General features: G+C 52.6%; 1 protein-coding gene across 3 annotated transcripts in view; it reads left to right on the top strand.

Annotated features, from left to right (window-relative positions):
• The first annotated feature begins 2,719 nt into the window (after positions 1 to 2,719).
• The window catches only part of LOC143842002 (maestro heat-like repeat family member 5), a 48,311-nt gene continuing 38,377 nt past the window's right edge, over positions 2,720 to 12,653 (top strand). Inside the window, exons 1-6 of one of the 3 annotated variants that reach the window (XM_077346585.1) lie at positions 2,720 to 2,977; positions 5,469 to 5,884; positions 6,921 to 7,060; positions 8,609 to 8,731; positions 9,905 to 10,021; positions 11,442 to 11,564. In XM_077346585.1, the coding sequence (XP_077202700.1) occupies positions 5,470 to 5,884; positions 6,921 to 7,060; positions 8,609 to 8,731; positions 9,905 to 10,021; positions 11,442 to 11,564 (918 nt within the window). In that variant the 5' untranslated portion in view covers positions 2,720 to 2,977; position 5,469. Of the gene's footprint in view, positions 2,978 to 4,179; positions 4,266 to 5,468; positions 5,885 to 6,920; positions 7,061 to 8,287; positions 8,429 to 8,608; positions 8,732 to 9,904; positions 10,022 to 11,441; positions 11,565 to 12,653 lie in introns of those variants that run through there. The other 2 variants (XM_077346584.1, XM_077346586.1) reach the window with 2 other exon arrangements.

Raw genomic sequence — 12,653 nt, 5'->3', positions numbered from 1 at the left:
AGAAGCCTGGGTTCGAAGGATGCCAGCCTCCCGGTGGGGCCTGGGGATCCCCTGGAATTGCAGGTCACGTCCAGGCGACAAAGATCCGTTCCCAGTAAGAAATGGGAAGCTTTGGAGGGTGGGCTCTGCATTGCCTGCACGCTTGTCTGCCTATTCGTTGCTCCAGTAAGTTAACCATTTTTTAAAAGAAATTCCCGTCCCTGGGAAAAAGGGAGAGGGTGGTGGGTGTGAGGGCAGAATGAGGCCTTTTAGCGTGTTTGAGCCTCAATACCTTCCCTCTGCTGGTTGCTCTCTGGTAGCTTGAGCTTTTTAGGTTGGTGAATCCACTTGATGTGATCCCCGAACTCGCGCTTTAAAATGGAGGATACAGCAAGACAGTTACTGCCCAGACGCTAGATGTTGACAGTCATATGGAGGGGCCAGAATGTAAAAACTACTTAAGGAAAGCATTTCAATGCATTTAAAGGGTGCGGAAATGCCCCTTGTTTCTGAGGTCACCCTGCTATCAACACAAAGATCTGATAAATCTCCATTTCACCAGATTCCTGCTTCTTCAGTGAATCCAAGAAACCACATAGGACCATAGCTAAATAGATACCCAAAGAAAATGACCTCACAAGGACAAACATCCTAGAAAAATTCTTCCCAAAATCCAAGCAGCCTTTTCAGTTCAAAAGAACTTCTCCTAAATGCAAAGGCATTCTCCTCGGACGATGCCATTGCGAGGTCCTTTCTTGAAATTCATTGGCGCTCATATCACATGGACACCATCCACCTCCAGCAGCACATGAGTCGTCCAAACTGGGAATGTGTGATTCATTTCTGATAGTCCAGAAAGTACCAAAATCGATATTGATTCAGACTCTTTTTGGACAAATCTGATGTGAACTGCAGTTTCCCCTTAAATTGCCCGAATCAGCCTTGGCAGAATTGCCGAACCGTGATTCGGGTGTGATTCGACCATGCGGAGATCGGGCCGTTTAACGTTTAAAGGGGTCAAATATTTCCTTTTTCAGTCCATTCTGTGGGCTGGGATGGGGAGGAATTCACTGCATAGTTGCAGCAGCCTCTCCTCAAAAGAGCCCCCAAATTTCAAAAATATTGGAACTGGGGGAGGGAACTCCAAACCACATGGTCCTGACAAGGAGGCCAACAGACAGGGATCACCATAGCTGCAGGATGTGACCATGAGATGCAACAGTATTGTCAGTCCCAGATCTCATGAATGGCCAGCGAAAGAACATCTGCCTCAGCATCTCAGTCCACAGGCTGTGGGGGTGTCATGCTGGCAGGAAATGCCCACAAAGAAGCCCTTATCAAGGGCACTGTGTGAGGAACAGTTTGCTCCATGAGCAACAGCTCTTTTCCAATATAAGCAGAGAGAGCAGAACGGATCTTGTGATCTCTCCGTGAGCCATTAACCTGCACGACCACGCAGAGCGAAAGGTGAATGCCAGGGTGGGACGGTCTCACACACGGAGAGGTGTTCCTTGTGTCACAGACTGTTCCCGAGTGGCAAATATACCCTTGGGCTGCTTTCTGTGAAATGAAATGGTCACTGGACCCTCCCACACCCACACACCCCGGCTGCATTTGGTATTCAAGCAGCATTTGGGATGCAAATAAGAATCTAATTCCACAGGCCCAAAATAACTCCACGATAGACCCCATTCATTCATTCATTCATTCATTCATTCACGAAAGATCATGTGCTGTTTCCCCGTGGTGGGCACAGCCACCAAACAGCTGCCACAAAATGGCTGCCACAGCCAATCTTCAATCCCACAGAGAAGATCTTGTGCTGTAGGGGCAGCTGCAGCTGGGGAATGTCTTTAAAATCTGCACGGCCAAACGAATCTCAGACGGACCCAAAGAAGCTTTGCTGGGCAAGCACCCCCCACCCCCGGCCCCACAAACATTGTCAAAACCCTCGGTGGGCAGAAGGATAGGTGTCAAGGACGCCTGACACGCAGCACGTCAGAGAAGCCCTGTTGGATCCGGCCAGTGGCCCGTCCGGTCCAGCACTCTGTGGCACACAGTGGCCAAACCCAGAGGCCATCAGATATCCACCAGTGTGGCCAGAACCCCTGAAGCCTTCTCACGTGTCCCCCCAAGTCCCAAGAAGACACAGCATCCCTGCCCCACACAGAGCATTCCATCTTCCCCTTGTGGCTCACGGCCGCTGAGGGACCTCCGTCAGTGGAGAAGGGAAGGAGAAGAGTTGGTGCTCAGACTTTTCCCTACCCAAAGAAGGTCCAAAGCAGATTCCCACAACCTCTCTTGTACCCTGATCTGAATGGCCCAGGCTAGCCTGACCTCACCAGATTTCAGAAGCTAAGCAGGGTCTGCCCCGGTTAGCCTTTGGAGGCGAGACCACGCAGAAGGAAGACCATGGTTGCTACGCAGAGGCAGGCCAGGGCAAGGAACCTCTGCTCCTCTGTTACCTTGAAATCCCTCCAGGTGGCTGGAAGTCTGCAGGGACTCTACCAAAGTTGGGTGGGGGGGGAGCTACTCACCTCCTTTGACCTGCTCTCTAGCATCCACAGACAGGAGGAAGGAAGAGCCCCCTTTCAGGAGAACCACCCACGAGTCAGTCCTCTGGCCGGATCCAGCCTCGTCTCGTGTCCGTGAGCTCAGAACTCTGCCGCAGCACCATCTCCAGCGAGACCGATTCTGAGCTGGCGCTGAGCTCACAATGGCAGCTCCGGCTTGCTCTGTTTGCTTGACTCCATTCCCGGTGGCTTTGGGGAGCTCAGGCCAAGGCGACACGGTTCCCAGGAATGGGCCATATTGTGAAAGACAAAAAGCACCTCGGTCAACGAAGACGCCTTGTTCAAAGGCACTGATCCGCCACGCACGCCTGTCTCCAGACTGTGTAGGCCTCGCACATCAAAGGAAAGCAGCCCCAAGCCGCCCTTCCCTTGGGACTGTCTCGGTGCCAGGGCTCTCTTGAAGCGACCATTGCAAAGCAGCACAGGTAAGCCTGTGCTTACCAAGGCAGAGACACACCTGTGTGGAGGGGCTACCAATAAACAGAGTCCGTGTAAAGCACTAAAAGTTTTATCTTGATTGCCGGCCAAAATGACTTCAGGGTTTTGTTGGATTGCAGAACGGTCCTCAGAGGACAAGACTCACAAGCTGTGAGGAGTTTATTCATAGAATCCTAGAATCCTAGAGTTGGAAGGGACCTCCTGGGTCATCTAGTCCAACCCCCTGCACTATGCAGGACACTAACATTCCTATTGCTTATCCACTGTCACCTGCCACCCCCTTGAACCTTCATAGAATCAAGCCTGTGAACTGTTAGAAAACTTCCTAGAAGGTTTGAGTTGGTCAGGACATTGTATGTGAAACAGTTGAAAGAATTAAAGGCACTTTATATTTGAAATCATGCCACTGAAGAAGAAAGAGATTGAAAACGGGGAACAGAATTATATAGTTTATCCGGAACCCGTTTTGGTGGTTATTGTTTGGTTCATACTTTATATTATTTGGAAGAATCAACACTTGCCCGCAAGGGAGTCTCAAGCTGTGAACATTTAAAAGAATAGCAAAATAAAAATAAGAAGAATTAAGGTCAGCCAATTGAACAAAGGTTTTTTCCCTCATTTTCTGGGGTCACAAAAAAGAGCTGAAGTTAACTCTCAGGGTCCTGGTCTTAGTGTTCTACGTAGTGCAGAGGGTTGGACTAGATGACCCAGGAGGTCCCTTCCGGGATTCTATGATTCTAAATTCCATTTAAACCTCCGGAATAAATTCCTACCAGTCAGAGCGGTTTCTCAGTAGAACAGGCTTCCTCAGGAGGTGGTGGGTTCTCCATCTTTGGAGATTTTAAAGCAGAGGCTGGATCGCCATCTGACAGAGAGGCTGATTCTGTGAAGGTTCAAGGGGGTGGCAGGTGACAGTGGAGGAGCGAGAGGGTTGGGAGTGTCCTGCATAGTGCAGGGGATTGGACTAGATGACCCAGGAGGTCCCTCCCAACTCTGTGATTCTATGATTCTATGAACCCACAGATTTCACAGTGGGGTTTGCAGCTGGGACCCCCCTGGAGTGGGAGGTGCCCCTGAGCCACAGCCCCTCCCCTCCTTCCTGACATCACCTCCCCCTGATGATGCCACAAATAATGCTGTGATCTCATGGGGCTTGATGTCCTGAGCCCAGAGGCTTTGCCACAGTCAGTGGCAAGGAAAGAGCATTTGCAAAGGAGCTTTTCATGGCCATTCGAACTCTTGAGAGCCTTAACTGGGCTAGAAGACCACTTGGAGGTAAGGCTGCTTACGTGGGAAGGGACTGTAGCCCTATTGATGTGTGACATGGACCCAGCATGCAAAGCGCTTACCGGGTTTATAATTTGGGTTGCTAACCTCCAGGTGTGGCCTAGAGCCACCCCCCGAATTGCAACTGTTCACTGGACAAAAGAGTTCAGTTCCCCTGGAGAAAACGGCTGCGAAGGAGGGTGAATGAGATCCCCTTCCTCCCCAAAATCTGGATTCCCTGGCTCCATCCCAGAAATCTCCAGGAGTTCCCCAAGCCAGAGTTGGCAACCCTATTTTGGGCATGTTCACATGTTTCATTGGAAGCTGGCTTGTAATCCAGAGATGGACATGGATGAGCTTGGCCCCAAAGGAGGATGCCTGCTTAAACCCCCCTTGAGCCCCCTTGCGGAGGGGTGGGATAAAAATCAGACACATTTTTAAAAGGGCTTTTCTCCGTTTTCATTTCCCAACTTTGCGTGTTTTGGTTTCTTTGGGGATTTTTTTCCTGTTCAGCAGATCTGTTTCTCCCCCTAGTGGTTGATTTGATATTACATTCCTTAATGTCCAGCATGTAAATCTGAAGGGCAATATTCTTGTTGCTGTTGTTAAGAGCCAGCTTGGTGTAGTGGTCAGAGCCATGGCTTCTAATCTGGAGAGCTGGGTTTGACTCCCTGCTCCTCTGCATGCAGCTAGCTGGATGACCTTGGGCTAGTCACAGTCCCGATGGTTCTGTTCTCACAAAGCAGTTCTGACCAAGAAGGAATATCGGGACTCTCTCATCTCCCTCACAGGGTGTTTGTTGTGGGAAGAGGAAGGGAAGGCAACTGTAAGCTGCTTTGAGAATCCCTTGGGTAGTGAAAAGTGAGGATTAAAAGGCTACTCTTCTTCTATTACTATTATTTTAAAAAATCCACCAACAAGGATTCTCACTTCCATTTGAGGGAGAGCGCCAGTAGATGTTCCACATCAATAATAATAATTTCTTATTATTGTGCTGCCCCGTCCTTCAGTTCAGGGGAACTCACAGTATGCCAGACATAAACTGATGTAATATTGAATCAGCCTCTAGGGGGAGCAAACATGCCGAACAGAGGCAAAATCCTAATGCAACAGGGCCGATCAAGAGAGGGAAACGAGGATGGAGTAAACTCTCGTGTCTCCTTGACTGTGCTTGGTTAGTTTGGAAAAAGTCCCTAAATTTCTCCATTGCAGGATGAGTTCCTTCCTCAAGAAGTTCCAACTGCTGAAAAGGAAGAGCCTCGAAAATGATGAAAACACCTCGGGTGAAAAAACCAATCATCAGGAAGGCCGAAGCCTCCCTCACCAACCCAGTTCTCACGACCCAGCTGGCCGGCGGACTTCCCAACTCCTCCCCCTTCTGATCAAGCCAGCATCGTCCACTACATCAGAGGATCAGAAAAAGCCGCCGCCGCTGCCGCCACCCCTGGTTCTACCGGAGTTGGTGCAGCGCCGATTGGCCAAAGCCACCCCTGTGACAAGCAAGGCAGATACGACCAAGGAGGCAACCCTATTGCCAAAGCTGCCTGTGAAGGCCGTCAGGAACAGCACCACCCCCGCAGGGAGGAGGAGAGCCTCACAAGCTCTGGAAATCTCTGCACCACTGTCAGGTACTGGCCGGGGCCAGGAATTGCCAGCTGGTTTGGGGTTGTCTCAGGGCAGCTGCTTGCTTTGGCAGAGGCTGCTGGGAGCCAGCGTGGTCAAGAGCAGCGGCCTGTCATCTGGAGAAGCGGGTTTGATCCCCCGCTCCTCCTCCACATGCAGCCCGCTGGGTGACCTTGGGCTAGTCACAGCTCTCACAGCGCTCTCTCGGCCTCACCCGCCCTCACAGGGAGAGGAAGGGAAGGAGATTGTAAGCCGCTTTGAGACTCCTTTGGGTAGTGCAAAGTGGGATACAAAGCCCAGCTCTTCTTCTACTGAATTAGACCCTTGGGCCCTCGAAGTCACTGTTGTCTCCTCCACGGGCAGCTGATCTCCAGGGACTGACGTGGTGGCCTTTCCCCTCGCCCACCCCCTGGCCCTTAACTGGAGATGCCGGGGACTGAACTTGGGACCTTCTGCCTGACAAATAGATGCTCTGCCACTGAGCCCCATCCCCTCCCCTTCCATTCACAGTCTTTACTTTTGGAGATGCTCTTGAAGCATCAGAGAGAAGCCCCTGAAAAGACGGGGTGTGAATCAGTTATCGGCCTGGGCTGGCTGCTGGCCCTGCCTGGTGACTGCAGGACTTAGCGGAGTCCAGTGAAATCTCTGGCATGAGAAAGAGAGATGGTCCAGCCTCCAAGATACATACTTTTCTTGGATGCTTTAGGATGCTTAGGGCTGATCCTGCACAGAGGAGGGGGTTAGACTAGATGGCCTCTATGGCCCCTTCCAACTCTATGATTCTATGATTCTATCCTCTGAGCTCTGATTCCAGCTATCAACAAATCAAACAAAAATAAATGAGTTTCCCAAGCCAATGTGGACCCATTGTGCGAGGCGTGGTGGCTTCCTCCTTCCCTGATGTAAGGGATGTCCTGTCAGGGAAGGCCCTTGACACCTGAGGAATATGGTACGGCTCTCAGCATGGATCTGACCCATCCCCTCACTCACCTGTGAATATTTTCTCCCCCCCCCCATCCACCCCCCCGGGCCCTTCTCTAGAGCTTGCTGATGAAAATTTTCGATATATCTGGAACAGCAAGATCCTGCCACGGGGCGTCAGCGTCCGGGAGGCTGTGGAGATGCTTGATATGAGAGAAGTTTTGGAGACCATTCTGAGCCACCTGCAGAAGAAGGCTGAGGTTTGTCTCAAGGGCAAGGCCTAAGGCTCCAGGTTGGGGAATCCCTGAGGTTTGGGGGCAGAGCCTGGGGAGGGCAGGGCTAGGGGAGGGGAGGGACCTCAGGGGAGTGGCATTCTGCAGAGCCCGCCCTCTAGAGTAGCCATTCTCTCCAGGAGCATCGATCTCTGGAGATCAGCTGTCATTCTGGGAGCTCTCCAGCCACCACCTAGAGACAGGAAGGTCCACCTGAGGAAGGTCAAGGATAGAGGAACACAAGGGGTTGATGGACATATTTTATAAAATGGCAACATTTGTGGTAGGACTGCATCTCCTTCGCCTTCTCAGGAGATTCTTCCTATCTCCCCTATGGGCCTTCTCCCTCAAAGGAGCCGCCAAAGTCCAGGGTGGCCAGCTGCCCAGCGAAAAACATGGTCCTTCTCCATAACAGAAGCTTGGAGGGATGTTCCTTGTCAGGGGGTGGAAGGGAGGATGGAGTGGTGTCCCCAACAGGGGGACCTGCTACTTAGCAGCCCCTGGTCCAAGGCAGGCCCTTCCGATGGTCAACCAAGGCCAGGCATTTTCCGCCCCAGTTCCGCCCCAGTTCCTGTAAAATGGAGCTCTTCCGTTAGGCCTTTAGCTGACTGGGGGTGCTGAAATTATTTCACCACCACCCTCCCTCTGTCCCCCCTTATTGTCTGGCAGACCACGCACCATAAAAACATTTTAATGATAATGTTTTAATCTGACAATCGTAAACCGCCCAGAGCCTGCTCGAAAAAGTGGGAAGGGCAGTAGACAAATCTAATCAATAAAATGTTTAGATGTTCCATCCCTGGACAGACGAGGCCTGCTTCTTCTTGTCCAGTCTCTGAAGCTGAGCAGAGTCGGCCCTGGTTAGGACTTCAGCAGAAAGTTGAAGGGCTGCTACACAGGGGCAGGTGCTGGCAGACCACCTCTGTATGACTTTTGCCCCGAGCTGGGTGGCCCGGACTAGCCCAGCCTCTTCCGGTCCTGGGGGCCGACCCTGCTGGAGACCCTCCAGCAAGTCCAGGGTTGCTCAGCAGAGGCAGGCCAGGGCCCACCCCTCCCTCCGTCCCTTGCCCTGAAATCCCTGCCTGGGTGCCACTGGGTGGCACTGCCCACCTCAGGCAGCACAGACGGTCTGGGCGGTTCTTCATCGCAGTGCTCCCAACGGTCTTGGCAGAGTCTGGTCAGGGGAGGGGAAAGGGGGCAGCCCCAGAAGAGCCTGCAGGGTAAAACTGACAACGCGGAGGAGAAGGAAGGGCAGGGAGAGAGAAGCGTCCCCGCAGGCTCCGACTCCACTGAACTTTTCGTATCGTTAAGGCTGCCGTGCTGGACATTTCAAAAGTCATCCTCGGGGGCTTCACAGTTTGTTGATTGATGAAAAGGGTCTTGAAAGATGCTTTCTGGGTTAAGCAGTGAGACATGACGAGTGGGGTGTGGGGTGTGTGTGTGTATGCGTGTGTGTTTTATCTCAGCAAGCTGCCAAGAGAGAGCTCCGGACTTTCCTGTTCTAGAGAAACTCAGATTGTCTCTTTCTCCTTTCAGCCTTCCCCGGAAGAGACGAAAACAGCAGGGCGGAAACGGGGAGGAGGGGTGGCAGAGATAGATGCCAACAACAAGGCAGCCGCCGCCTTAATAAAATTACCAAACACTGCTGGCAAAGAAAAGGTAAATCCTGGACCGAGATGTTGTTGTTGTTAGGTGCGAAGTCGTGTCCGACCCATCGCGACCCCATGGACAATGTTCCTCCAGGCCTTCCTGTCCTCTATCATTCCCCGGAGTCCATTTAAGTTTGCACCGACTGCTTCAGTGACTCCATCCAGCCACCTCGTTCTCTGTCGTCCCCTTCTTCTTTTGCCCTCGATCTCTCCCAGCATGAGGCTCTTCTCCAGGGAGTCCTTCCTTCTCATGAGGTGGCCAAAGTATTTGAGTTTCATCTTCAGGATCTGGCCTTCTAAGGAGCAGGCAGGGCTGATCTCCTCTAGGACTGACCGGTTTGTTCGCCTTGCAGTCCAAGGGACCTAGATATGGACGGGGAACTATTCTGGCATTGTGGCACCACTGTTGCATCCATGATGGGAGTAGACAGATTCTCCACAGTGGTTGGACGAACAAGGGGCTGGCACCTCCACATGCTTCTCACAGAAGGAGGAGAATGGGCTTTGAGACCCCGCTTTACTTCACCAGAGGAGCATGAAAGCATCTCCCGCTGGGTTGCATCCCTCTCTTTGCTCTCTTGCCCTACGCCTCAGCATCTTCACCCTGAAGGGGGAAGGAGATCACCTGCTCGAATCGCGGCAGAGCCCTGAGCTGGAGGGCCAAAGTGAGATGCAACAGTTTCCTTGTGACTGGCACGAAGAAGCCGCCGTCATTTTAAAGGGGTTAAAAATCCCACAGGGCCTCAGTTGGCCCACTGTGGTGTAGTGCTTAAAAATGACAACCTCTAATCTGGAGCACCGGGTTTGATTCCCCACTCCTCTGCATGACCTTGGTCATGTTATTTTAGGTCTGTTCTTACAGAGCAGTTCTCTCAGAGCTCTCTTAGCCCCATCTACCTCACAGGGTGTCTGTTGTGGAGAGAAGAACGACAGGTGATTGTAAGCCTCCCTCCAGTGGCCAGTTCGATATTATACTGGTGTATAACTGGCATAAAAGCCTTCAGTTTAAACCTGCAAGGTGATATGCTGGACACAAACTGGTGTAATATCAAATTAACCATTAGGGGGAGCAAAACACATGCAGAACATAGGCCAATGTTAGGCACCCATACCTGAATTTACTCCCTGTTTTGCGGATGATACGTCTGTTTGACTAATGGAGACCTTTTCTGACTCTTAACAGATCTTGCTATATCGATACTATGGCTCAAAGTTACGAGACACGAGTCACAAAGAAATTGTGACAGAATATCTTCAAATGCTACTTGCATTTTCAACGCAAGAAGAAGAAGATCGAGTGGTGAGGAAATGCCTGCGGTTTCCAAAGACTTCTGGGGAAATCATTCACATTGCTGGACTTTCAGCTTAGTTCGTCCTGTCCGGAACACAAACGGCTTCCGTCTTAAGAACATCAAAAGAGCCCTGCTGGGTCAGGCCAGGGAGGGTCCATCTGGTCCAGCCTCCTGTCTCACCCAGGGGCCAGCCAGTTCGCAGGGCCAGCCACAGGGCAGAGAGGCCGAGGCCTTCATAAGGACATAAGAAGAGCCCTGCTGGGTCAGGCCAGGGAGGGTCCCTCCACTCCAGCCTCCCATTTCACACAGGGGCCAGCCAGTTCCTCTGCAGGGCCAGCCACAGGGCAGAGAGGCCGAGGCCTTTCCCTGAGAAGACCCTCAGAAGAGCCCTGCTGGGTCAGGCCAGGGAGGGTCCCTCCAGTCCAGCCTCCCATCTCACCCAGGGGCCAGCCAGTTCCTCTGCAGGGCCAGCCCCAGGGCAGAGAGGCCGAGGCCTTCCTCTGAAAAGGACCTCAGAAGAGCCCTGCTGGGTCAGATCAGGGAGGGTCCATCCACTCCAGCCTCCCGTCTCACCCAGGGGCCAGCCAGTTCCTCTGCAGGGCCAACAACAGGGCAGAGAGGCACAAGCCTTCCCCTGATGTTGTCACCTGGTTCTGAGATTCAGAAACTCTAAGTTGACTGCCTCTTGGATTCAGAGGTGGACTGCCTCCAGGGCAGCCCTTTTCTCCAGGGGATCTGGTCTCTGAAATTCCAGGGGATCCCCAGATCCCACCTGGAGGCTGGCATCTATACAACCATGCCCCCCTGTGGCTTTGCCGCAGGGGATTGAACTGCATGCAGGCTAGAGTTGCCCCCTCTGGGTCAGGAAATCCCTGGAGACCTGGGGAGGCTGCGGATTGGGGCAGGGAGGGGCGTCACAGAGCCCACCTTCCAAAGTTGCCCTTTTCGCCACGTGATCTGAGCTGTGATACCTGGAGAACAGCAGTAATCCTAGAAGATCTCCAGCCGGTACCTGGAGGTTGGCAAGGCTAGTGTGGGCTCAGGTAGGGGCGGACTTTGAAAGGCCTTGAACTGACCCTGCCGGAGGGGCCAAGAGAAGAAAGGCTGAGACTCCACTGACCCCAAAGGCGGTCACAGAAGGAGATGAACACGGCCTCTTAAGGCAAGGCAAGGCTGTGGGGAGCAGGGTTGCCAACCTGCAGGTGAGGCCAGGAGTTGCCCTGGAACTGCCCCTGATCTCCCATTGACAGAGCGCTGTCCCACCTGGAGTAAATGGTGGGCGGACGGTGGGCGATTCTACCCCGCTTGGGCCCCTACCAGCCTGCGTTCTCCAGGGGTTTCCCGGGGGTTGGGCCCATGCCCTGCAACGACCAGACCAGGGAGGCCAGGGAAGGGAGCCCTGCCGCTCACGCCCATCCCTTTCTCCAGGGCATTTCTGAAGTGGTTGGCCTCACCGCATCCTGCCACCTGCGAGAAATCCTGATCGTGCTCAGAGACTATGGAAATATGATGCGAGCTAGGAGATCTCTTACTCTGGAGAAGACATCGGAGGTACAGTCGCAGAACCATTTCTTTATCAGTTGATTTATTTCGCTTACCGGAGCTGATTCCTCCCACCGCTCGGACTCCCTAAGTGGTACCCAGGTGGCTGACAAGTTCGAGCCTTAGGCATTAAGAAACCCAATTGAAAGCAGTGAAACACGTCCAACCAGAGCTAAGAGCAGGGGTAGTCAAACTGCGGCCCTCCAGATGTCCATGGACTACAATTCCCAGGAGCCCCTGCCAGCGAATGCTGGCAGGAGCTCCTGGGAAATGTAGTCCATGGACATCTGGAGGGCCGCAGTTTGACTACCCCTGGCTAAGAGAAATTAAAAAAGGTAAAAACGGCAAATAAAAAGGTTGAACGGGGAAGCGGGATCATGCGGCTTGGTGGAGTGGAGGATAAAGTCCCCTAACAGTCTAACAGCTCCGTTCTGTTGTTCCATCTGTTCAGGAGGCAAGCAGGGTGGAAGTGGGCTCAAAGAAACAGGAAGTCTCCAACTGAGCCAATTAGGACAGAAGGAGATGATTTGAAAAATGTCAGCAAGTTCCTAATCTAACTATGCTAAATGCACATCTCCCCTCATGCCCCCTGCAGGATAGTCTTCATATGCCTTTCAGTCATGCACGCTGCAGACCTTACAGATTCTAATGATGTCTGTATGTGTTTTATTTCATATATATGTTCCTCCTTTCTCCCCGACGGGGCTGATACCATCCTCCTATCCTTCCATTTCGTCTTTACGACAACCCTGTGAGAGGAATTAGGCGGAGAGGGTGTGATTTCTCTACGGTCTCCGAGGGAGCTCCCACACCAGTGTGGGGATTCGAACGAGGGTCTCCTGGAGCCATCCACCCCCCGGGCTCTCTTCTTTAGTGGTGTCTCAACAATTTGTCACCTGGATGGCCTGGACTAGACCCGTCTGCACAGATCTCAGCAGCTAAGCCAGGCTGGCCTTGGAGAGTCCTTGGGTCTGACCACCACGGACACCCAGGGCTGCTAGACAGAGGCCAGCCCCCTCTCTGCCACTCTTGCCTTGGAGACCCTGGCCCTCGGTCGGCTGTGCTTTCCACCAGGCAGAAATCTGGCTCTTTTAAGGT

The sequence above is a fragment of the Paroedura picta genome, chromosome 7 (assembly GCF_049243985.1).
Source record: "Paroedura picta isolate Pp20150507F chromosome 7, Ppicta_v3.0, whole genome shotgun sequence".
Classification (NCBI taxonomy): Eukaryota; Metazoa; Chordata; class Lepidosauria; order Squamata; family Gekkonidae; genus Paroedura; species Paroedura picta.
The sequence above is the reverse complement of the archived record's forward strand: the minus strand, read 5'-3'. Positions and strand labels throughout refer to the sequence as shown.